The sequence below is a fragment of the Chiloscyllium plagiosum genome, unplaced genomic scaffold (genome assembly GCF_037043375.1).
Source record: "Chiloscyllium plagiosum isolate Xiang-an unplaced genomic scaffold, Cpla_swu_hap1 HiC_scaffold_35, whole genome shotgun sequence".
NCBI classification, from domain to species: Eukaryota; Metazoa; Chordata; class Chondrichthyes; order Orectolobiformes; family Hemiscylliidae; genus Chiloscyllium; species Chiloscyllium plagiosum.
Genome location: NW_028270173.1, coordinates 36,146,071 through 36,173,580, shown reverse-complemented (window position 1 = coordinate 36,173,580; position 27,510 = coordinate 36,146,071). Strand labels below are relative to the sequence as shown.

The following is a 27,510-nucleotide window of genomic DNA, read 5'->3' as shown; positions in this document are numbered from 1 at the left end:
GTGCTCTTCCTGCAGTTTGCATGTGGCCTTGGAGGAGGCCCAGGATGGACATGTCATTGGAGGAGTAGTAGGTGTAGTTGAAATGGCTGGCAACTGGAAGCTGGAGTTTTTTGGAGCATACAGACCATAAATGTTCCCTGAACTTGTTCCCGGGTCGTGCTTGGTCTCTCCGGCGGAGAGGAAACCACATCGGGAGCAACTGATCCAATAACTTAAGTTAAAAGAAATGTATGTGAATTTCTGCAAGACTTGGATTGATTCTTTTTGGGTCTTGGACGAAGATAAAGGGGGAGGTGTAGGGATGGGTTTTGCACCTCTTGCAGGCACAAGGGAAGATCAGGAAAAATTCAACGGTGTAGCCAATATACTTAACAAAGTAGGAAAAAAGGTGCTCCACTGAGTACCCACAGGAACTAGGAGCTGAAGACAGGTCCCCATTGGTTATATTTTATGGATTATTATCTTGACCATAGCATCATAGAGTTGTAGAGGTGTACGGCACAGAAACAGATCCTTCGGTCCAACTCATTAATGCACACCAGAAATCCCAACCCACTCTAGTCCCACCTGCCAGTACCTGGCCCAAACCCTTCCTATTCATACTCCCATCCAGATGCCTTTTAAATGTTGCAATTGTACTAGCCTCCTCCACTTCCAGAGGTAGCACATTCCATACACATACCACCCTCTGTGTGAAAAAAAAATGTTCCTAAGGTCTCTTTATGTCTTTCCCCTCTCACCCTAAACCTATGCCCTCTACTTCTGGACTCCACCACCACAGGGAAAATACCTTCGTTATTTATCCTATCCATGCCCCTCATGATTTTATAAACATCTATAAGGTCACCTCTCAGCCTCCAATGCTCCAGGGAAAACAGCTCCAGCCTCTCCTTATATCTCAAATCTTTTCTGAACCTTGAATTTTCTGACCTTGTCCTTACCACCTTTCTTAATCAGTAGCCACGTTAGCCAACCTCGAATCTTCTGGCACCTCACCTGTGACTATCAATGATACAATTATCTCAGTAAGAGGCCCAGCAATCACTTCCATACCTTCCAGCAGAGTTCTCGGGTACACCTGATCAGGTCCTGGGGATTTATCCACTTTTATGTTATCATAACATCCAGCACTTCCTCCTCTGTAATATGGACGTTTTTCAGGATGTCACCACCTATTTTCCCTGCATTCTATATCCACAGTAAATACTGATGCAAAGTACTCATTTAGTATCTGCCCCATCTCCTGCGGCTCCACACAAAGGCCGTCTTGCTCATCTTTGAGATCCCCTGTTCTCTCCCTAGTTACCCTTTTGTCCTTAATGTATCTGTAAAATCTCTTTGGATTCTCCTTATCTCTATTTGACTGTGCTATCTCATGTCCCCTCTTTGCCCTCCTAATTTCTCTCTTAAGTATACTCCTACTGTCTTTATACTCTTCTAAGGATTCACGCGATCTATCCTGTCTATACCTGACATATGGTTCCTTCTTTTTCTTAATAAAACCCTCAATTTCTTTCATCATACAGCATTCTCTATACCTACTAGTCTTTCCTTTCAACCTAACAGGAATATACTTTCTCTGGAATCTTGTTATGTCATTTCTGAATGTTTCCCATTTTCCAGCCGTCCCTTTCCTTCGAACATAGAACTGGTCCATCCTTTTTCATCACTGTTTTAAAACTAAAATAATTACAGTCACTGGCCCCAAAGTGCTCCCCCACTGACACCTCAGTTACCTGCCCTGCCTTATTTCCCAAGAGTAGGCCAAGTTTTGCATCTTCTCTAGAAGGTACATCTACGTACTGAATTAGAACATTTTCTTGTACACACTAAACAAGTTCCTCTCCATCTAAACCCTTCACACTCTGGCAGTCCATTCTATGTTAGGAAAGTTAAAATTCCCTACCATGACCACGCTATTATTCTTACAGATAACTGAGATCTCCTTACAAATTTGTTTTTCAATTTCCCTTCAAGTATAAGGGCGTCTATAATACAATCCAAATAAAATGATCATCCCTTTCTTATTTCTCAGTTCCACTCAAATCTTTGTAATTGCTATGAAATCCCAATCCCATGTACCTAACCATGCCCTGAGTTCATTTGCCTTCCCTGTTAGGCCCCTTGCATTGAAATAAATGCAGTTTAATTTATTAGTCCTACCTTGTTCTCTGCTTTATCCCTGCCTGCCCTGACTCTTTGACTCACCTTTGTTCTCAACTGTATCAGTCTCAGACTGATCTGTTTCCTCACTTTCACTCTGGATCCCAAACCCCACTTACTAGTTTAAATCCTCCCGAGCAGTTCTAACAAATCTCCTTACTCCCCTTTCCAATTTAACTGCAATCCAGATATTACTACTCCCGAGAAACTCCTTTTTAAAAGGTCCGGCTAAACTCTTCTGTGATCTCCTTTCAGAATCTCAACATTTTTCCTTCCAATGTCATTGGTTCCAATGTGCACAATGACCTCCTGCTGGCCCTCTTCACCCTTGAGAACATTCGGCACCCTCTCCGAGACGTCCTTGATCTTGGCACCAGGGAAGCAACACACCATTCTGATTTTTCACTGCTGGTCACAGAAACGTCTGTCTGTAACTCAGACTAGAGAGTCCCCTAACACAATTGATCGCTTGGAACTCGATGGTACCCCTCATTGCATTAGAGCCAGAAACTTGGCTGTTTATGCTGCATTCCCCTCAGAATCCATCACCCCCTACATTTTCCAAAACAGCATACTTGTTTGAAATGGGGATGGCCACAGAAGACTCCTACACTACCTGCCTACCTCTCTTAACTTTCCTGGAGTTAACCCATCTATGTATCTGAGACTTCACCCCTTTCTTTAACTGACATCCATCATATCCCCTTGCTCTTGTAAATTCCTCATTGTCTCTGACTGCCTCTACAACTGTGCATTCAATGTGATAGGAGTCGCAATCATTGGCATTTATTGAAGATATAATCCTCAGTAACCCATAAACTCTCCCTAAACTCCCACATCTGACAAGAAGTGCATATCACTCTACTAAGGGCCATTTTTGCTTCTTTCAATCTACAGGTCAGAAAATACACTGTCTTATTCCTCTACAAAACACTAACCAGGTTAAATGAATACTTATGTCTTATATTTTAAATTTAATCAAGAGACATTGCTCAATAAAACATATAATCAAGAAAGAACCCACTCTCCTCACTACTGCAGACTTATTTTAAGGCCACGCTTAAAATCCACTTATCTGCTTCTGTGGTGTGACCGCTCCCAGACAGGTTCCTCCAAGATCAGTTGTGAAGTTCACTGTTTGTTAATTTTCCCAGCGATACATGAATTCAAACAGCAAAGGCAGTAACTGTGCAGGTTCACTGCTCTGTCAGTTAGCAGTGTGGGTTTCTTTCTCTCTCTCTCTCCTGCACAGACCTCGCCATGTGCTTCCTTTATCTGTTCTTCTCCCTTTTAAAAGTGCTGTTGCTGGACTTTTTTTTCTCCAAAGTTCCAAAACAATGCAACAGTGTATAAAATAGTAATTGCTGCTCTTGGAATTCAAAGGAAATCAACTCCAACACCTAAAATATCTCAAAAAAGGAGCAGGAGTTACAGCGAGAAATTTTTCCCGTCCTCCATCTTGGATTACCCAGAATCCTTTTTGCACATGCAATTAATTTAATTCTTCATGAGTCATGCCAGGTCAACTGTGTTTCACATCGCTGATTACCCTTATGAATCCACGTGCTAAAAGAATTCTTGAATCTTTGCAATCCATATGCAATTGGTGCACTCAACGTTGTTAGCAAAGAAGATCCAAGCTGTTTTTTCTTTGATCCAATGAAAGTGATAATAAAGTGCCAAGTCAAGAATCATATGTGGCATAAAAGGAAACTTATAGGACAACTTACAGGTATAGTAAAGGGCACTTTGCAAGCTGTATTTCACATGTCATAACCTGCTGCCACTATGTACTGATTGGTGGAGTCAATGTTTCAGGTCATGGTTAAGATGAAGTGGACTGTTTCTTACATAAAGCATCTTACATAAAGCATATTAGCAGCAGATTTCAGGAAAGTGACAAACATTCCATTGTAATTCTGACTTGTACCTTATAGATGCTGGACAGTTTTAAGTAGTAAAGGGGTGAGATAGTTCATCCACAATTTGTTTCTCTGACAGCTTCCAAAATCAGCAACGAAGTCAGGAATGTGATGGATATTTGCCATTTACCTAGATCTGATGGAGATGCAACAGCCGATTGCAAGGAAGAAATTTGATTGGCATCCCATTCACTACTTTCTATATCCACCTACTCCACCACAGCTATGATTCATATCACTTATAGTCAATTCAAACCCAAAACATTGAATGGACCAAACGAGCAACTGAAAGTATTGCATTCCTTGGGGAATTAATAGGATTTTTGAATGGATAAATTCATGAGAGAATGCAAACTCATTTTGGCTCTCCTCACAGTGTGCAGGAAGTCCACCATGTAAGGCTGATGTCAAAAATGCTTTGAGTACTTTACATTGCTGGTACATTTGAGATAGTTGTTGTATCTGCACCACATTAGAATGACACAATCAGTGTTAAAAAAAATACATTCCACTTCACAGGGTGAGGTTATCAATTAAATACTGACAAAATGTTAGAGAAAAGAAAAAAATGCACAATTAAAATGGGTTTCATATTTCCTCCAAATGAATTAATGTTCTTTAGTAGATTGCTGTTCAGTCTAGCCAGAGGTCAAAATATATGAGCTCAGTAAATGGTCAGGTGAAACACCCTTATTCTACAGTACTCTGCAGCATCTAGGCTATCACATTAGGAAACTTTTCTTTCCAGGGACGATTAAAGATCAGTTGATTTGGTCATCATGACCCCCAAGTCCGACAAATGGTGGATTGAGTAACATCAGTGGGGAGCTGTGGAATTTTGTACTAAGAGACCTGCACAAAGTGGAAAAGTAAATGGTGAGTCAGAGACCTGCTTGACTCAGGGGTGGATTTTTAGGTAAAATTGAAACCAAAACAGTGTGGATGCTATAAATCTAAAACAAACACAATAATTTCTTAAGAAAATCAACAAGTGTGAACACCATTAATGGAAGAAGAAATAAAGACAAAATTTCAAGTCCCAAAGAACACTTGCAATGGCATACATGGAGATCTGTATGGACATTATTAGATCCATTAATGATTGCCAAAGAAGCTTTCCTTTCCATTTTAGCACAGGATTTACAATCCCTACAGGGTGGAAGCAGGCCATTCAGTCCAACAAGTCACATCAACCCTCCAGAGAGCATCCCATTCAAACCCACTCCCCATTGCCCTGTAACCCTGCATTTCCCATGGCTAATACACACAGACTGCTTTTCATTTGATACAGTGAGAAATTTAAACATGGGCAATCATCCTAACTTGCACATCTTTGAACAGTGCACATCTCTACAATAGTGGGAGCAGTGAGACTGCAGACCATGGGGGTTGCTGGGAAGGTACGTTTTACTGTTAAACATGTAGCTCATGAATAGGTAAAACAAACATTCGACAGGAGTGGATGTGGAGACGGGGACTGCTGGGTACATGAACTGATATAGTCAGGCTGTGGCTGAACCTGAGACATAACACATGTAGTGTCTCTCACCCATTCTCCTCCTCCTTTTACAAAAAAAATAGAACCATGTGTGGAAGGTTGGTAAGGTAAGTTTTTGCTATTTATTCAATCTCTCTTGGTAATTTAGAGCAGAGGGAATGAAGGCAAGGGCACTTGCTTGCTCTGCTTGCAGGATGTGGGAGGTCAGGATCACCACTACAGTCCCTGCAGACTTCACCTGTGAGCAGTGCACCCAAGGCCAGCTCCTCACAGACCGTGTTAGGGAACTGGAGCTGGAGCTCGATGAATTTCAGATCATTCGTGAGGCTGAAGGGTTGACAGAGAGGAGTTATAGGGAGACACTCATACCTAAGTTACAGGATAAAGATAGCTTGGTGACTGTCAGGGCAGAAAAAGGGAATAGGCAGACAGTGCAGGGAGCCCCTGTGGCTGTCCCCCTCAACAATAAATATATCGTTTTGGACACTATTTGGGATTGACCTACCAAGGAAAGCCTCAGCGGCCAGGTGTACGTCAGAGGGGAAGCAGGGAGAATAGGGGGATTATAAGTGATAAGAGATTCAGTGATAAGAGGAACAGTCAGGAGATTCTATGGTTGCGAATGAGACTCCCAGGTGGTATATTGCCTCCTAGTTCCCAGGATCAGGAATGTCTTAGATCAAGTCTGGAGGATTCTTACCGGGGAGGGAGAGCTGCCGGAAGTCCTGGTATGCATACATACCAGTAACAGCAAGGAAAAGGTGTGAGGACCTGAACAAAGAATGCAGTGAATTAGGTTGGAAACTAATAGGTAGGAGGACTGCTACTGATGTCACAGCCTAATGAGGCTAGGAATAGAGAGGGAGTGCAGATGAGCATATGGCTGCAGGGCTGGTGTAGGAGTTTCAGATATGTGAATTATAGGGATACCCTCTAGGCAAGGTGGGCCCTGTACAAGAAGGAAAGGTTACACCTGAACTGGAGGGGCACCAATATCCTGGGTGGAAGGTTTATTAGAACTCTTCAGGTGGATTTAAACTAGTTTTGCAGTGGGCTGGGAACAAGACCTATGGATATGAGAATGGAGTAGCGAGTGAACAGCATGCAGAGAACCTGTGAGGTGGGAGAGACGGTTGATAGGGCAAAGTTACAGTCAATGTGATGTCTATTTTAACACAAGAAGTATTAGATATAAGATATAAGGGTGATGAATTTCGAGCATGGATCAGTACTTGGAACTCTGATGTGTGGCCAATAGAGAGACTTGGAATTCACAGGTATAGGAATGGCTGTTGGACATTCCAGGATTTAAAAGAAAGGATGGTGGGAAAGAGGGGAGATAAAACAAGTGGGGGAGTGACATTCCTAATCAGGGATAGGATCACAGTTGCAGAAAGGGAGGTGGTCGAGGAGGGTTTGTCTTCAGAGTCAGTAAGAGTAGACGTCAGAAACAGGAAAGGAGCAGTTACTTTATTAGGAGATTTCTTCACCCCCTGCCCCCCAATAACAACAGAGACCAGAAGATTAGATTGGGAGGCAGATTTTGGAAAGGTGCAGATGTAACAAGTTTTGTCATGGATGACATTAACTTATGTAATATTGATTGGAACCTCCTCAGTTGAAACAATTTGGATGAAACAGCTTTTGTCAGGTGTCTCCAGGAAGGATTCCTGATTCAACAAGTAGACAGGCCAATTCGAGGGGAGGCCATAATATATTTAGTGCTTGGAAACAAACCAGGCAAGGTATCAGATCTCTCGGTGGGAGAGCATTTTGTTAATAGTGATCACAACTCCCTGATCTTTACAATAGTCATGTGAGGGATAGGAGCAGATGGTATGGGAAAGTATTTTGTTGGGGAAAGGGAAATTACAATGCGATTAGGCTGGGGCACCTACATTGTGCACAGATGTCCTCAAGAAGAGGCATGACAGAAAACTGGAGGTTGTTTATGGAGCACTTGCTGTCATTGCTTTATAGGTTTGTCCCACTGAGGCAAGAAAGGGGTAATAGAGTGAAAGAACCTTGGGTGACAAGGGATGTAGAACATCGAGTCAAGGATACGAAAGCAGCTTACTTAAGGTTGAGAATGCAAGGGTCAGACAGGGCTCCAAAGGGTTACAAGGTAGCCAGGATGAAACGGCTTAGGAGAACTAGAAGGCAGCATGAAAAAGCTTTAGCGTGTCAGATTAAGGAAAACCGTAAGGCAATCCACACTTATGTGAGGAACAAGAGGATGGATGGAGTGAGGGTAGGACTAATTAGGGATCATGGAGGGAACTTGTGCCCAGAGTTGAAGGTGGTAAGGGAGCTCCTAATTGAATACTTTGCTTCAGTATTCACTACTGAGAGGGAACTTGTCATTTGTCAGGACAGTATGAAACAGGGTGATATACTCAAAAACGTTGATGTTAAAAAAGGAGGAGGTGCTGGAAATTTTGAAAAACGTGAGGATATAAGCTGGTAAGTCCATTGGCCCTGATAGGATATAATTAAGTTTGCTACAGAAAATGAGGCAAGAGATTGCTACGCCTTTGGCAATGATCTTTGCATTGTCACTATCCACTGGAGTGGTGCCACATGACTGGAGTGTGGCAGATGTTATTCGCTTGTTCAAGAAAGGGAATAGGGATAATCCTGGGAATTACAGACTATTCAAGCTTATATCTGCAGTGGACAAAGTACTGGAGAGAATTCTGAGGGACAGGGTTTATGATTACTTGGAAAATCACAGTTTGATTTGAGATAGTCAGCATAGCTTTATAAGGGGCAGGTCATGCCTCACAAGCCTTATTGAGTTCTTTGAGAATGTGACAAAGCACATTGATGAAGGTAGAGCAGTGGATGTGGTGTAAATGGATTTAAGCAAGGCATTTGATAAGAGTCCTCATAGTAGTCTCATTCAAAAAGTAAGGAGGCATGGGATACAGAGAAATCTTGCTATCAGGATACAGAATTGATTTGCCCATAGAAGACAAAAGATGGTGGTAGATGGAAAGTATTTAGCCTGGAGCATGGTGACCCAGGGTGTTCTGCAGGGATCTGTTCTGGTACCTCTGCTCTTTGTGAATTTTAAAAATAACTTGGACGTGGAAGTGAAAGTGTGGGTTAGTAAGTTTGCCGATGACACAAAGGTTGGTGGAGTTGTGGATAATATGGACGGCCGTTGTAGATTGCAATGGGGCATTGACAGGATGTGGAGTTGGGCTTAGAAGTGGCAGACGGAGTTTAAAAGGAAAAATAATGAAGCAATTCATTTTGGAAGGTTGAATTTGAATGCAGAATACAGGGTTAATGACAGGATTCTTATCAGTGTGGAGGAAGAGAGGGATCTTGGGGTCCACATCCATAGATCTCTCAAAGTTGCCATCCAAGTTAGTAGGGTTGTGTGATAAGTGGGCTTTCGTTAGCAGGGTTATTGAGAGCTGTGATATTGTGCTGCATCTCTATAAAGCCCTAGTTCAACCACACTTTGAATATTGTGCTCAGTTCTTGTCACCCCATTATAGGAAGGATGTGGAAGCTTTAGAGGAGGTGCAGAGGAGATGTATCAGGGTGCTGCCTGGACTGGAGGGTATGTCTTATGAAGAAAGGTTGAGGAAGCTAAGGTTTTTCTTATTGGAACAAAGAAGAGTGAGAGGCAACATGACAGAGGTGTACAAGATAATGAGAGGGATAGATAGAGTGGATATCTATCCACTCTATCTATACAGGGCAGAAATGGTTATCACAAGGGGTGTAATTTTAAGGTGATTGCAGGAAGGTTTTGAAGAGATGCCAGTGTTAGATTCTTTACACAGAGTGTGGTATGTACTGCCAGAAGTGGTAGTAGAGTCAGACACATTAAGGACATGTACACAACTCTTGGATAAGCACATGGATCAGGACTTTTTTAAGGTTTAGCAGAAAGCCCATAGCTTTGAAAGCTTTTGGATTATGTTTCCTGCAGTCCATAAAACCATAAGACATAGGAGCAGGCATTAGGCCATTCAGCCCATCGAGTCAGCTTCATCACTCAATCATGGCTTTCTCAGCCCCATTCTTCTATTTTCCTCCCATAACCCTTGGTCACCTTGATACTCAACAAAATATCAATCTCTGTCTTAAATATACTCAATGATCTGGCCACCGCACCCTTCTGTGGCAGTGAATTCTGCAGATTCACCATTCTCTGGCTGAAGATGTTTCTCCTGATCTCTGTTCTTCTGTTTACTCTAAGGCTGTGCTTTTGGGTTCTCATCACTCCTACCAATGGAAACACTTTCCAGCATCCACTTTGCCCATGCCATTTAGTAGTCTATAAGTTTCAATTTGATCATCCCTCATCCTTCTAAAATCCATGAAGTATAAACCTAGAGTTCTCAAATGTTCTTTATATGTTAAGCTGTTCATTCCAGGAACATTCTTGTGAAGCTCCTCTGAACACGCGCCATGGCCAGTATAGCCTTCCTGAGGTATGGGGACCAAAGCTGTGCACAATACTCTAAATGTGGCCTGACCAGTGCCTGAAAGAGCCTCAGAGGCATATTCATACTTTTATATTCAAGTTCTCTCATAATAAATGCCAACATTGCATTTGACTTCCTAACTATGGACTTAATCTGTAAGTTTTTTTTTCGAGAGAATTCTGGACTAGAACATCCAAGCCCCTTCATACTTCAGACTTCTGAACCTTTTCCCAAATTAGAAAATAGTTCATGCCGCTATTTTTCCTAACAAGGTGCATGATCTCACACTTTCCCACATTGTACCCCACCAGCCACTTCTTTGTCCACTGTTCTAATCTGTCCAAATCTTTCAGCTGCCTCCCCTCCTGCTCAATGCTAGACATCTCTCTACCTATCTTTGTTATCATCTGCAAACCTAACCAGAATGCACCCATTTTCTTCATCTAGATTGTTAATGCATGAAATGAAAAGTCCCAGTTTAAATTCCCGGTTGAAATTAAATGTTGGAAAAACGAGTTCGTTTAGAACAGTGATCATATAGATCAACTTAGTTTTCAGGTTTAGATTGAAATTCCAGTCCAGAAGTGTTTGGTTAGAACCCTTGTTTGAAGCTGCAAAAGTCAATACTCATTTGTCTAAATAATGATCTAAATGGCCTTAAATCCTCATTTCTGAGAATTGAAAATAACAATTAAGTCAAACTAAACATTGGAGAGATGATGGAATTCTTTCTGGTAGATGAATTTTGCAAAATGATAAGATTTAAATGAATGAAAGTGTACTTCTACAGTTTCAAATTCTGTTATAAATCAATACTTTTTTTTATTTTCTCTGCATTGTCTTCAATTCCTTTGTGTAATAAATTTCGGCTTTGTTTTTGTTGATACATGATCTTGGGCGTTCATGTTTTACTGATCATCATGCCAAAAACGCCCTGAAAACAAAACAAGGGCAGCATTGTGGCACAGTGGTTCTCACTGTTGCCTCACGATGTCAGGGACATAGGTTTGATTCCAGCCTTGAGTGAGTGTCTGTGTGGTTTGCATGTTCTCTCCATGTCTGTGCAGATGTCCACTGGGTGATCTGGTTTCCTCCTACAGTGGAAGGATTTGAAGGTTAGGTGGATTGGCCATGTTAAATTGCCCTATAGTGCTCATGGGATGTTCAGGATAGATGGATCAGTCAAGGTAAATGCACAGTTACGGGGTTAAGGTAGGAAGATGGGTCTGAGTTCAAAACTCTCCAGATGATTGATGCAGAATTGTGTCTGTGTAAGTTACGATTTTATGACTCTAAAATCTGCTCTGTCAAGCCAGATTTCAGTCTGGGATCGGTCTTGTCCAGGAATGACATCAGCTGTTGTTACCTCAACAGTGGAACCATATGTTTCACTGAAATAGGACATAGACTCAGTTTTGTTTATGTTGTCCTATGTTTGAGTGACTGCTAACTGTTGAACCTCAGTTTTCCTATATATTTATCGCATGACATTGCTCATTTTCAGAACACCTTTCCTTCAATGATCATTTCTTCCAAAATTTCAGGGAAGGGCCTTAAGTTAATAATCAGAATAATCTCTGTTCCAATATCAAATTCTACTTTCAGATTTATGCACTCACCCTTCTGCTGTCCCGAATAGGTGTTTGCATTTGTTTTTTTTTTCTATAAAGCAAATCTGGGCTGCAATTAGTTTACAAGGATGGTTATAGGCATGAGTTCTGTCGTCCAGAACTTAAAACAATGCTCAAGATATATTCAATATTGATAATTGTACAACAGAAGCTATATTTCAATTAGTGTTCTTTTTAATCCCTCTTTTGAATGAAAAGCAATGATTTCTCTAAATAAGATCAAATTACTGCAAAGGTGGAGGTTTAACATTAAAAACAAGAGACAAAAATGTTGGATAAACTCAGAAATTCTCCCAGTATCCAAAAAGAGAGAAAGCAAGTTAGTGTTTGGAGTCCAATATGACTCTTCTCCAGGACTGAAAGTGATGGCAGACTGTTATTTTATATAGCTGTCAGAAGGGAAGGTGGACAGAGTGGTACAGAGACTGAGGCTGCTCAGAAAAGTTGAAAAAGAGAATTCTAATGATCGGAAAGGATAGGTCAGTTTCAAAATGCATGCCAATGCTAGCTTTAGAAAGGCGAAAAAAGTTTGCTTTGTTGAAAACAAGCATGTTAATGAGAGAGAAATAAGGCACAGAGATGGGGGATAAGTCAGGAGTGCTGTGGGGAGGTTGTATAATCAAAATGGATTACTGGAGTAATGCTGTTAAGTTGTTGAACTCAATATTGAATCCAAAGTAAACTGTCTCATTGAAAAATGCGGCGTTAAGTCCCTCCGGCTTGTGTTAACTTACTTTAGCATATTGTAGTATGCTCTGGATAGAAGTGATATAGAAATTTTTCTGTTATATTACAACAGTTCATCAGTGTTCTCAAAGTAAGTTTATAAACTTTGCCAATAGTTCCTAGCTCTCATGTTCTTTGCTTTAAATATTCTTACTTAACCTGCCTTTGCGCTTTCACACTTTGAACTCGATCAGCTGTAATTTTGCAGAACTCTATAAAACACTTTCTGGTGGTCCAAGTAATAAACTGTTATTGCTGCATCCTCTCATCAATGTTAGGGGTTATCTTGCCTTTTTTGCTGTCAGACAGTCTGATCCATCAACTACAAATCCGTATGAGCAATGCCATGGAAGGGCTACCAATGAAAAAATTCTAACACGGTTAGTCAGATTAGGGCGTCAGAACATCTATCAGATATTGGCACTAGCTGATCATTAACAGACCACTAAGTGGAGACTGCAATTGTTTTTTAGTAAACAGCAGTAACCAACTTCCACTCCTTAGATTATAAATGAGCAATGCCATAGAAAGTCCATCAATACCATTAAATTCAATTATTCGAATTGCATGTGCACTAGTAATGCTGGATTGTACTATATAAGTTACATTTCTCTTTGTGCCTTTCACAGGGTTTTTATGTTTGATAACAATGTTTACCCAATATGTGAAATGCCAGCAGCCCTCCGTATAATCAGGTAGAAAGATTGTCCACATATTCTCAAAGGCTGCGCTAGCACCCAGGTAAATCAGTCACTAAGCTGTTACAACTCCATTTACTGCACTCTGGCTATGCATCATTAAGTTTCAAACACATTCAGTTTCCAAAACATTGTGGAACTATATCACGGTTCCATTCTGGTCCTCCATGCTTCACAGCACTCCTTAAACCAAAGTGTTTCCGATGATTAAAGATGTTAATGCTTTGCAATCATATCAATAGCAGTTGCAAAGAACACCAAGTACTGTTTTACGCAGCAAAGCCCACATTTTTGGATGGGACTGTATTAGTTTGAATGACTGTTTACCTGAGGTGATATTATGATTTGAAATTTTATATTGGATTAGAAGACTGTATTAGTTTATTTATATTTGTGTGAGATCTGCATTATTGCATTGGCATAACATCCCCAATAAAATTGCAGAAATAAATGTCCGCATTCAAGTGGAAACCCACATTCATGACTGCAGTAGCAAAGCCCTGAGGGGACATCTTAAGTGTTAATTGTAATTGCTTTTGTACAATAGGAAGATGTCATCATTGAGAATGCATGGCATATAGTTATAGATCTGATGATTTTTGAGTAAGTGTTAGGAAAATACAGGTTCCATTTTTCATTATTTAGTTAGTGTAATCAACACTTTTCAAACTTTTTGGAACTTTCCATTCAATTTCAATACTCATTATATTCTGCTGCAAGGGGACTTAGACTCAGGTGTTGTAAAGTGTTTGTTCATCTAGGGTATTAAATTGAACGACGTTGCAACTGTCACCGTCCCTGTGGAGTTTCAACCATGTATAAGTTTGAAGTTCTGTGAATGGATCACAACAGAGCTTGATTCAGAGTGACTTATTGCATCCCGAACTGACTTTGAATAGAAAAACATGGAACCATTTTACACTATCTGTAAAATCTACTACACAGTTCTTGCTGTCATTGGAGTTCCTGGTAGGTGATTATGACAATTGAAGTTGTGTGAAATAACTAATGGCAATTTCAACTGTTCACTGATCATTTTGCATACTTATCGAATGATAAACCTTGTGCAGCTATTACATCTGTGATACCCTTTCGTTAACTGTGCTGTTGAGTAGACATCAGTTCATGGGGAAGCTATTGCCACAAATAATTACCTCTGTGAAATTGTGTTGAGTGTTGGCCCCGAACCAGATAAGGCTTGCATTATTTTTGTGTAATTGTTTAAGCGGTCTGATCTCTACACTCCATGGATATGCCTTTCTGCTTTGACATGTAATCTATGGCCAAGGGGAATATTTTCATTGTTGTCTGAAGATGTTTCTGAATAAATTAATATGTTTTGATATTGCTCAGTCGTCGCCTGAATAGCAGCAACAGTAACAGCTGCTAACTATGTATTGACAGATAAACAGCAAGACAGCATTGTCACTCTCCTCTTGATAATAACTTTCTCTTTGATTACTGTAAACAGATTAATCGTTTTCATGCTGATTACCACCTTGCAAACACAGTGATCAGAAACTGCAAGTCAATAATTCTTTCCTTATTGCTAACCTGTTTTCATGAGTGAAATAATATCCTTCTGTTATTGAATAGTCCATTTATTTCTGATGTACATCGAAGTTTAATGGTCCAATCATTATCTATGTTTTGGAGTCATATGACACATATTCTGTCCTTAGATCAGCAGCTTTTGCCCCTTCCAGGGAAAGACATGTAAGATTGAAGACCCTAGGTACTTTTTTTAAAATACAAAACAAGAATTAGTTTCAGTCTCGTAAATATTAACATCATTTTACAGTTCATACTTATCTGTTTCACACATCACTCCGTTCACTGGATCACTTCCAAATCTACAACGTTATGAAAGAACTAAGGTCGCAATTAAATAATTCTCAAATTACACGCACGTTATTGTATTTACAGCAGTTCCACAGAGCATTCAGCCCAACTTGTTCCTGTGTTTGCATTTGTGTCCAAACCTTTAAATACCCTTTATCTGACGGAAACATTTAACCACCTACTGCTTTCAACCTCATGGACAAAGTTAAAAATCACTGAATACCAGGTTATAGTCTTCGGAGTGCTGCTCCTTAATTCACCTGAACAAATAACACTCCAAAAGCTAGTGCTTCCAAATAAACCTGTTGGGCTATAACCTGGTGTGTGATTTTGAACTTGGTCCACCCCAGTGCAACATCAGCTCCTCCACATCATTCAACCTCATGTTCTTAATTAGTTTACTCTTCTATGCAATTACCTTCACAGCTCCATATTGGAGTGAACTCTAACCATTCTCTGATTGAATGTGTTTCTCCTTCATGTGTTTTGGATTTATTTCTGACATTCTTGATCGACAATCTATAATTATGCAATCAGTATCAGGCAGAATCATCTTCTTTGTGTCGATCCTATCACACCGATTCATAACTTTAATATTTCTGTTGGTCTGTGCATAACTTTCCCACTCCTCTTTTAACTTCCTTACAGATAAACTCGCCAACAATTGCTCCATATCAACAGATACATAGAACTGTGAGGCCTAACTTTTCACTTCTAAAACAGATTTGGACTTCTGCTACGTCTCTACATCATTTTTTTACTGTAGAGCAAGAACTGGTACTAATAACTACGCTGATTTTCAATTCCCATTCTCCAGAAATGTTTCTTTTTAAGCTTGATGACATTGCTAACTTGTATTTTGACTTTAAATAATTTGTGAATTTGCACCTCTTAAATCTCTTTGTTCCTGTGTACACTATTTCAAATATCTGCCCATTTCTACTTTTAAAATGACATTTATTTCAGAAATGCATTCAATTGTATTGACAGTTCACCCCTTCAAATTGCAGAATGAGTACTCTCTCTTACTTGGTCAAACTTCAATATTTCGTTCATTCGACTGATATCTGAGAACTTCATCTGAAAATCAGTGAGTGTGGTAATCTTATGAAGGAAGGTTGGTCATACTAGATGTACACCCAGTGGAGTTTAAAATAAGAACACATTTTCTTCCCCACAATGATCTGCACAGGTATGATCTTCCCACTCGAAGAGTCCTACTCTGATTACAGTGCAAAGGAAAGCCATTTAAATCAGTAAGTCCATACCTACATTCCATAGAGTTATCCAGTTTCCAAACTCTCACTCTTCTGCTCATCGAAACATGAACATGAATTTCCTTCAACTATCTATCATTCTTTCTAAAATAAAATAATATGAAGAGAATTTTAAAAAAAGATATTGTGAAGAATCAAGTAAAAGCCAATGATTTTCGCAAGTGTAAGACACATTAAAGCCAAACTTCCACTAAGCTTGTAGAGATGTTTATCTTTGAAAAAAAAAAACTGTTTAACATGATGCTGGCCATTACACAACTGTTTCCTTTCTGAATTTTCATTCTGTACAACTCCTGGACTCAGTGGACTTGATGTCTTTGATTCCATCTTGAAAAAAGAAACAAAAGAAAATGGTGAGAAAACCGGGCATCAAACTGAGCTCGAAAAATGACAACAGTATAAACAGCCCTGTCGAGAATATAAAGTCTTACTGTAAAACTATAGGCTACTTACTGAATAATGGGATGGGATGAATTCAATGATTCATTTTGACTGGAGCAAAATAGATGGACTGAATATTCTTCCACTTTCAAAGCTTGATGAGTTCCATACTGATGTGTTCTTTTCAGGACTATGAGAATTTTTCTCATCACACTCTTTTCTAATCCATTCATTTTCAAATGCACATTGATGACTATGTGAATGCAATTTCCTTTTGATAGATAGACCTGGGGCTTTGTCCTCATTTTTTATTACTTTACAAATCTTCACTTCTTTCATAGTTGATATTTTTAATAGTTCTATACTAATTTGAAGCAATAGACTTTTCGACAAATTATCTGACAAATCAACGGATTCCCATATTTCTCTTAATGATATTTCTCTTTTTCTCCTTCCAGCAAGAACGGCTTCCTTTTTTTCACTTTGTCACTGTCCATAGTTTCAAACAATACTTCATTCCACAGCAATGTTTCCTCAGATGCCATTGTTTTTGACAGGACCAGAAAGGGGAAGAGAATAACAGGAGCTTGCCCCAAGAATTTGAACTGCGGGAGTGTCAGAAGAATGGAGATGCAGCTAATCCAGTTCTACTTGACAAGAATGATGGTAGAATTAGCCTCGGAAATTACAAACCAGCAAGTTTCTCATCAGTGGTAGGGAACTCTTGGAGAAAATTACTTTCCATTTGGAGAGTGTTACGAAGGGGAAACGGGTCAAACTCCTCTGATAATTAAACCAAAACTCCAGCCCCAACCTGTTTCGATGGGAGTAGAAATTCCCTTCCAATAATTAAACCTGAACTACCCAGAGAAGCTCACCTTGTCCCTTGTAATCTGTGGAAAGAATGATTCATGAAAGGAACCCCTTATTGTTTAAATTGGGTTCTCAGTTTTTCTCCACACGTTTGTTTTCAATCTCTGACAAAAAAATTGGGATCCATATATTGAATAGACAATAGACAATAGACAAGGAGCCTGTTGTAAAGATGTTACTACAGTTGTTATGGGGGATTTTAACATGCAGATAGACTGGGAGAATCAGGATGGTATTGGACCTCAAGAAAGAGACTTTGTGGAGTGCCTCAGAGATGGATTCTTAGAGCAGCTGGTGCTGGAGCCGATCAGGGAGAAGGCAAATCCTAATCTGGAATTGTGTAATGAACCAGAATTGGTCAGAGACCGCGAAGTGAAGGAGCCATTGGGAAGTAGTGACCATAATACATTAAGCTTCAATCTGCAATTTGAGAGGGAGAGGGTACAGTCAGAAGTGACAGTACTTCTGTTGAATAAAGGGAATTATGGAGCTATGAGGGAGGAGCTGGCCAAAGATCAATGGTGCAATACCTTAGCAGGGATGACCGTGGAGGAACAATGGCGGATATTTTTGTGTATAATACAGAAGTTCCAGGATCAGTTCATTCCTAATAGGAAGAAAGATCCCAGGAGGAGGCATGGACAGCCATGGCTGACGAGGGAAGTTAAGAAACATATAAAGTTAAAAGAGAAAAAGTATAACACAGCAAAGATAAGTGGGAAAACTGAGGACTGGGAAGCTTTTAAAGAGCAACAGAGGATTACTAAGAAGGAAGTATGCAGAGGAAAAATGAGGTATGAAGGTAAATTGGCCAATAATATAAAGGAGGATAGTAAGCGCTTTTTTAGGTATGTGCAAGACAAAAAAATGGTTAGGACTAAAATTGGACCCTTGAAGACAGAAACAGGGGAATATATTACAGGGAACAAAGAAATGGCAGAGGAATTAAATGGGTACTTCAGATCTGTGTTCACTGGGGAAGACACAAGCAATCTCCCTGAGGTAACAGTGGCTGAAGGACCTGAACTGAAGGGAATTTATATTTGCCAGGATTTGGTGTTGGAGAGACTGTTAGGTCTGAAGTTTGATAAGTCTCCAGGGCCTGATGGTCTGCATCCCAGGGTACTGAAGGTGGTGGCTCGGGAAATCGTGGATGCATTGGTGATTATTTTCCAGAGTTCGATAGATTCAGGGTCAGTTCCTGAGGATTGGAGGGTGGCTAATGTTATACCAATTTTTAAGAAAGGTGGGAGAGAGAAAGCAGAAAATTATAGACCAGTTAGTCTGACCTCAGTGGTGGGAAAGATGCTGGAGTCTATTATAAAGGATGAAATTATGGCACATCTGGATAGTAGTAACAGGATAGGACAGAGTCAGCATGAATTTATGAAGGGGAAATCATGCTTGACTAATCTTCTTGAATTTTTTGAGGATGTAACTCTGAAGATGGATGAGGGCGATCCAGTAGATGTAGTGTACCTGGACTTTCAGAAAGCAGGAGGTTAGTGAGTAAAATTAGGGCGCATGGTATTGGGAACAAAGTACTAGATTGGATTGAAAATTGGTTGGCTGATAGGAAACAAAGGGTAGTGATAAATGGCTCCATTTCGGAATGGCAGGCAGTGACCAGTGGGGTACCGCAGGGATCCGTGATGGGACCGCAGCTTTTTACAATATCTGTTAATGATATAGAAGATGGTATCAGCAATAACATTAGCAAATTTGCTGATGATACAAAGCTGGGTGGCAGGGTGAAATGTGATGAGGATGTTAGGAGATTACAGTGTGACCTGGACAAGTTAGGTGAGTGGGCAGATGCATGGCAGATGTAGTTTAATGTGGATAAATGTATGGTTATCCACTTTGGTGGCAAGAACAGGAAGGCAGATTACTACTTCAATAGAATCAATTTAGGTAAAGGGGCAGTACAGAGAGATCTGGGTGTTCTTGTACACCAGTCAATGAAGGCAAGCATGCAGGTACTGCAGGTAGTGAAGAAGGCTAATAGCATGCTGGCCTTCATAACAAGAGAAATTGAGTATAGAAGCAAAGAGGTGCTTCTGCAGCTGTACAGGGCCCTGGTGAGACCACACCTGGAGTACTGCGTGCAGTTCTGGTCTCCAACTTTGAGGAAAGACATTCTGGCTATTGAGGGAGTGCAGCGTAGGTTCACGAGGTCAATTCCTGGAATGGCGGGATTACCTTACACTGAAAGACTGAAGCGACTTGGCTTGTATACCCTTGAGTTTAGAAGACTGAGAGGGGATCTGATTGAGACGTATAAGATTATGAAAGGATTGGACACTTTGGCAGCAGGAAACACGTTTCCACTGATGGGTGAGTGCCGAACCAGAGGACATAGCTTAAAAATACAGGGTAGACCATTTAGGACAGAGGTGAGGACAAAGTTCTTCACCCAGAGAGTGGTGGCTGTGTGGAATGCTCTGCCCCAGAGGGCAGTGGAGGCCCAGTCTCTGGATTCATTTAAGAAAGAGTTGGATAGAGCTCTCAAAGATAGTGGAATCAAGGGTTATGGAGATAAGGCAGGAACAGGATACTGATTAGGAATGATCAGACATGATCATGTTGAATGGCGGTGCAGGCTCGAAGGACTGAATGGCCTACTCCTGCACCTATTGTCTATTGTCTATTGTCTATAACCCCTGATCTCCACGCTATCAGTAACAAGTAACTATTTATTTATTTAACCTTAATAATGAACACATTAACAAAACTACTAACAAACCAAACATTTCCCCCCACTATTAACTTCTCCCTTAATGAACTCATTTCTACTGGCTTGATGTTCCAATAAACACAGGTGCCACATATATTAGTCCAAGTAATAAGAAAATAATAAAATTAAACTGAGTCTTTCAAAGTTCGCACAGAATTGTCTTCCACAATTCTCTGCTTTTTCCTTTTCTCTTGGAATTCTGCTGTTCTGATTAATTCTCCCTGTCGACTTCTGGTGACACTAGTACTATCTAAGACTGCCATGTACCTTTGTGAATAGGTGGTGCCTTTTTAAAGAGTGGAAATGTCTGTGAGATCGCGATGAGTTTGCTTTCTGCTCTCTATCCAGTTGTACCCTGGATTGTTTTGAGGTCGTCAAAACTATCAGATTTCAATTTAATTGGTTTTTGGTATCTGGGGCTTGGTTTAAATTAATTACTTAATGGTCAAACTGGTTGCCTAAATATCAAAAGAAGCCGAAGGTTTCCAATCACACAGCCAATAGATATGTGTTTCAATTTTAGAACTATCTGTACAATTTTTAGCTACTTGCAGACATTTGCCGGTTTAAACCTCCAAGTCCAGAAAATGTCCTCTACCTTTTAAAGGAGACGCACATTCTTCTCTTATAGCATTTTTGCAAACAAATTCCAGCTTCTACTTTCCACTTCATGAGTACCCGTCATGACTTTGCAACAATCACAAGGTTTGAACAGGAAGAATCAGCGTGGCTTCACCAGATGGAGTTCATGTGTAACAAAACTGTTTGAAATTTTCGAGCATGTGATCAAGTGTGTAGATGAAGGTAGGGAGATTAATGTTAAGTTTATATAGATTTCAGGAAGACATTTTTCAAGGTCCCACATGGCAAAATGATAAAGAATGTAAAAGCTCACCAGAGCCTGCATAACTTGCCAAATTGGACACTAAATTGGCTTAGAGGCACAAGACAGAGAGTGAGGTAGAAAATTTTCTTGTCTGACTTGAGTTTGTTTTGCAGCGGTGTAACGCTGGGATCAGTTTTGCATTCCTTAATGTGCATAGCATTATAAAATAATTGAGGTGAGAATGTGGGTTGTTAATAGATGGAGGAGTAATGATGGTTATAAGAAATTTTGGAATTGTACTGAAGGTTTTTGACAGAGCGGAGAAAGGTTTTAGGTTATGGGAATATAAATGACTTAGTCAGATGGAAAGAGCAATGGCAGATGGTATTGATCCCTGAGAAATGTGAAGTAATGCACTTCTGAAGTAACGAAACAAGGGTGTACTCAAAGAATGGATGACACTAGGAAGCTCAAAGGAACAATGGGATCTTGACGTTTTCGTCCCCAATCCCTGAAGCTGGCAAGGCAGATTAATAGAGTAGTTAAGGAGTCATAAAGGATACTTGTGTTTATCAGTTGAGGAATAATTTATAAAAGTTGTGGATCCATGTTGAGGCTGTACAGGACTTTGATTAGACCACAGCTGAAGTCCTATGTGCCACTTCTGTCACCGATCAATAAGAAGCATGTGATTTCAGTGGAGTGGTTGTAGAGAAGATTCACCAGGATATCACCTTGGATGGAACACTTGAGCCAAGGAAGACGTTTGAAAACCTCAGGTGTCTTTCTTTCAATTAGAGATGTTTGCAGGGGACCTGTTGGAAGGATAAAAGTTGTGGGATAAGGACAAGGGGGATCAAAAACAGCTGTTGATCCTGGTGACACACATATTTAAAGTGCAAGACAGGAGGTATGGGAAAAAAAGGCATTGGTTAGCGAGTATCTGGAATGTACTCCCTGGGATGGTAAGCAAATTCAGTCACCTCATAATCTATGAAAAATATTTGATGAATGCTTGAAGTGTTACAACATTCAAAGGTATGGTCCAATTGCAAAACAGTGGGACGAATGAAGGCAATAATGCATTTTTGGCAGCACAGACTCGATACATTGAAGGCTGTCTTCTTTACTCCATAATTCCACGATTCCATAATCATGTGCGTAGATTCTCGCTAACTGGAAGTTTGAGATTCATGAATATGCTCCAGTGACTGAGATGTTACTTTCATTAAAACATTGAAATCAAACATTACACACAAAAGATGGATTTGTCTTGTGTTCAGTGACTTAAATGTTTAGCCTTTGAAACTACCAGATACCAACCTCTGGTCACTAAGTTTTAGTTGTTTTGTTTTATTTTCTAGTTAATCTCATGACGATTATGATCTTATCTCAGAGAAGGTGTGGTCTCTCCACTTGTACAACTCATTATCTGGTGTTCATGACAACAGCAGATCTCCTGGTTATTATCACTGCAGTTTTATTATATCGAGTCAGTTCTTATTATTTCCCAGAATCCTTCCTACAAATCACACCTGTGTGTCGCATAACCTTTGTCCTGCTTTATGCAGCCTCAGAATGTTCTGTCTGGTTCACTATCACTTTCACTTTTGATCGATTTGTGGCCATTTGTTGCCAAAAGCTGAGAACAAAGTATTGCACAAATAAAATTGCGGCTGTAGTTTTATCAATGACATGCATTCTCGTCTGTTCTAAAAATGTTGCATTCTACTTTCGATTTGAACCTGGAAAGATTATTGACAGTATTCCTTGGTTCTGCATTGAAAATCCAAGCTACTACACTGCTCCAGGTTGGGTGGCTTTTGACTGGTTGGATAAGGTTTTTGCCCCTTTGCTCCCATACGTCTTAATTTTGTTGCTCAACGTTTTGACAGTCAGACACATTTTGGTTACCAGTCTGGTGCGTAAAGAACTGAAGCATCGAAGCAAGGGAGACAATCGCAATGACCCAGAAATGGAGAGCAGAAAGAAGTCGATGCTATTACTCTTCACTATATCTGGCAGTTTCATACTTTTGTGGTTCCTATATGTTATATGCTTCTTGTATTACATGCTTTTTGGATTTTATCCCGGGGATTATAGTGATTTTGCAGGTATGTTTCCAGAAGTTGCAGTTATGTTTGTGGATTTAAGTTGCTGCTCGAATGCATTTATTTATGGAATGATTCAATCCAAATTCAGGGAGCAGTTTAAAAGCATGGTGAAATATCCTGTCATATTAATGAAGAAATTTATTGATAAACAAAGGAATTAGGTGCAACTTTAGTGTTGGGTCGCCATTTCTCTAGTTTCGTTATATTTAGTCACTAATGTCATGACTTACTGAGAATCTAAATGTAACATCTACTGTGGTGGGCGATGGCATTTTGCAAGAGGGGTAGGATATTCAGAAGGCACCCTAATGGACAAAAGTGGAAAGAACAGACACAATATTACCTTCTCTGTTTCGAAGTTTGGCTGATCACAATTGTTGTAAAACAAAATATACTTATTAAAAATACAAAGTGTTTCAGATTCCATTTATTCTCTGTCTTTTTCATTCATCCATGTAGTTCTCCCTCTCACTTCGTCACTTTAGGATGGGTGAATTTGAGTGTGGCGAAGGTGTGTGTGTGGATTTGGAACTGGAGTGAATATGGTGGAACTGTACACTGTGAGCTGGGCCAACGTAGGACATCAAAGCCTTGCTGCCTCAGCATGGCACCTACACAAATATATGTAACCAAGTCAGAATCTGGGTTTGACATGAGCTGAAATTACAAAGAATGTCTGCTTTTTGTGTCCTATCATTTGAGTGCTTTTTTGTAAACCTGCTGTCTTGTTCTATTCTCTGGGGAAAAAAAATCTGTTCAACTCATCCTAGGTAGCTAGACAAACGGAGTACGTAAATTGCGTGGTATGTGGATAGGGCAAATAAATCTAGCTGATTAATAAAAAGGTCACGGCTTTCTTGAATAGTGGAAAGTGGCCATTTGGCCTCCGTCGTATTCACTTTCTTGTATGGTTAAACATATATTCCGCCATCCAATATATTTAAATCAGCAATCAGCAAATATCCCACGTTACTTCACAAAAAGAAAACAAATTGAATGACAGCGCCATTGTTGATAAGGAAGTTCAATGTCGAAACGAAGATGAACGATGTGGAGCCATGATCCTAGCATCAGCGAGGGGAAACTAATGACTACCAGCTGCTGTAACAGAATTACTGCAGATTAGCAAAACGACATGCATGCCATGTTGATTTTGTTTCATATTACATAGTCACTTTTTTGTATTCAATAAATTACATCCCTTTTTGTGCACATTCCATAATGCGTCTCAAACGTTTATTGTAATGTCCTATTTTGAACTCCTTCTGGAAATCCATTGCAGTCCGTCTAAGGTATTACCATAATGAACTCTTTGCATTACTACTTGAGAAAAATCCAGCAAGTTAGACAAACACTGTCTCTTCTTTTGAAGACTTTGGTGACTGCTCCCCACATGCCAATCCACACGTTTCCACTTGACTGATAATTATACCCTAAATAATTGTTTATGACAACTAATCCACCACTGTCGGTAAACTAACAATCACATATTTTTGGCTAAACAATGATTCGATGCTTATAATTCTCTCATCTTTTCGACTTTCCACTGGGTAAAGGGAAAATGGAAAGTCTGACAAACACCACTGCAGTTTTCATTATCACTTCTTTGAAACACTCTGGAATGAACTCTACGAGTTCTTGTACATTGTTAAATCTAAATATCAATATTTATTCATTTCTTTTCTTATCCATGTTGAAATCTTAGAGTAACAGGACTTCCTCCTCTGTCACCATGGACTGGGTAGCATCTACCTCCTTGTTAACGAAAAAAATCAAATATTTATTTAATAACTTTATATGCCCTGTTTTCATATATGAATCTTCATTTTGACCCTCAGATGGTCCACTCCTCTTTTTTTCCAATATTTTGCTCATTATCCTTGGACAGAACACATTGTAAATCCTCTCCATGACAGTTGTGAGTCTTTTCTCATAAATTCTCTTTGCTTCACTAATGTGCTTTTCCATTCCCCTCTGAACCTGCATTATTTCTCCAGGTTCCTAATTATATTTACTTCCTGACACTTGTCAGAATCACACTTCTTCTTTTCATCTTAATTTCCATTCACGTTATAATTCAGAGATTCTGAATTTGATTTCCTGACATTTTGAGGAATATGCCTTCGCTGTAAACAAATCATTTTTGTTAAGGTGTAGCTCACTTTTCAGTTACAATTTTTCCCCACTAACTTTTTTTCCCCAGTTCTGTTGATCCAGCCAGATTTGTTTTGAACATTTGCTGCAGCATCTGATTTTTCTTACTCTGGGTTGTCATTCCCCACTATCGTCCTCGAATTTTCAACACAATGACTACTGTTCTCTACTTGTCCCTGCTCTGACACTTGATTTACATATTCTGGATTAGTGGTGCTGGAAGAGCGCAGCAGTTCAGGCAGCATCCAAGGAGCTTCGAAATCGATGTTTTGGGCAAAAGCCCTTCATCAGGATTTATTCCTGATGAAGGGCTTTTTCCTGAAACGTCGATTTCAAAGCTCCTTGGATGCTGCCTGAACTGCTGTGCTCTTCCAGCACCACTAATCCAGAATCTGGTTTCCAGCATCTGCAGTCATTGTTTTTACCTATTTGATTTACATAATCTACTTAATTTCCAAGATTCAGATCCATACTTCATTATTTCTTGAAAAAACTGGAGAGATCCTGTTCAGGACATCTCTTGAACACAATCTGTGATTGCTCGCTCCTCTTAGCCCATTACACTACAGGTCTTTTGTCTACATTTGTCAAGTCTCCCACTAGAACAACTCTATAATCTGGCATCTCTCGGAATTTCTCCCAAATAGTCTTTCCTCCATATCGTTCCCAATAGATGATGGTCTTTAGACTGAAACAAGCAATATTGAAATATCCCTTTTTCTTCATTAACTCTTGCCAAATTGATCTTTTCCTTGAACCCATAAGGGCATAATTCTTTCTTTTCTCCAGCACTACACCAGTCTCTGAAACAATATTGCAAACTTTGCTCATTTCCTTCTTTTTCTATTTTCTTGGAACAGTTTGTACCCAGCAAATGTAACGCCATGTTTTACTTTTTCTCATAAACATGGTCTCTGAGACAAAACATCACGTGTCCATGTAGCAATTTGCACGAATAACTCTCCTTGCATACAATACTCCATGCATTCATATGTTTGCATAATAACCCTGATCTTGATTGACGCTTCTTTAGCTTCTCTCTTACTCCGACAACCCTTATTAAGTTGCGATCCCTTATGTGTTCTTCCAGTATTATTCTTCTCCAATCTTGCCTTTTGTTTCCCACCTACCTGTCAAGGTATTTTAAATTCTACAATCTCCAATAGGAATTCACCCAAAGGAACTCAGCTACAATTCTGTTTTGATGCAATTTATTTAGTTGGGACAGGGGCCATCTCTGCATGAGAAAATTCCACTGTACTCTGGACTCCAGAGTGCTTCCCTTGTATCACCCTTCCAAGCAGACATTCATCTGTCTCATCGTTTTATTTCTGTGCCCATTTACCCTTGGCATTTGGAGTTAAGTAGAGATTGCTACATTTGGGACGCTGCTTACCAGTATTGGACCTAATTTCCTGGATTCAGATTTCAGGACCACAGAGACCGCCTATGTAATTCAGCAGTAACAAGATGCACCATGATCTCCAGCAGGTCACAGTCACCCAAAATAATTTTCTGTGACCATTTTGTAATATCCTTGGCTCAGGCAACAGAAAGAGGACATGCCATTCTTAATAATGTCTGTAGCCACCAAGACACTTTTGCACTCCCAAAACTAACAAACTCCATCTCATGATTGTTCTTCATAAGTTCTTCTTGCACTCCTAAATGGTTTAATTACTTGTAGTTCCACAAACATGGCTCTGATGCAATCCCTTATGCTACCAATTCTTCCATCAGTTTTCAAAACAGAATTTCGATTTGCAAGTAAGATCTCAGAGATCTCATGTGCTGCCTGGTGGTCTCTTTTTAACTCATGCACACCACATTTCTTTTTCTTTGTTCGGGCCCTTAAGTGGCAGTGCAACCAGATATCTGAACATACCATCTATATAACTTGCAATGTTATTGATTCAGCTCAATGTGTCCAGCTGCTGAGAGATCTTTGAAACTGGATTTCATGTTTCTGCTGCTAATATTGGTGGTTACTGCACATGTGGTTAATTGGACATCTGTAATTCCACGACGTCCAACATATTTTAGTCCACAATTTGCACTTAACTAAAATGCACTGTGTGACAATGCTGCTTCCACAACAAAGTTATGCTATCCTTGGCATTTTTTTTTCAGCGAGGTTGTTAAAGCAGCGATTCCAAAAGGTATAGGTTTGAAGGATTTTAGGGCCATGTTGATTATAGTTAACGGATACTGCCTCAGTAA

The 27,510-nt window shown here is 39.9% G+C and overlaps 1 protein-coding gene across 1 annotated transcript; it reads left to right on the top strand.

Moving 5' to 3' along the window:
* Positions 1-13,991: 13,991 nt before the first annotated feature.
* Positions 13,992-23,297, top strand: LOC148140648 (putative G protein-coupled receptor 139). Its single transcript, XM_087979095.1, has 2 exons — positions 13,992-14,055; positions 22,387-23,297. The coding sequence occupies exons 1-2, from the start codon at positions 13,992-13,994 to the stop codon at positions 23,295-23,297; spliced, it is 975 nt and encodes a 324-aa protein (XP_087835221.1).
* The last annotated feature ends 4,213 nt before the right edge of the window (positions 23,298-27,510 follow it).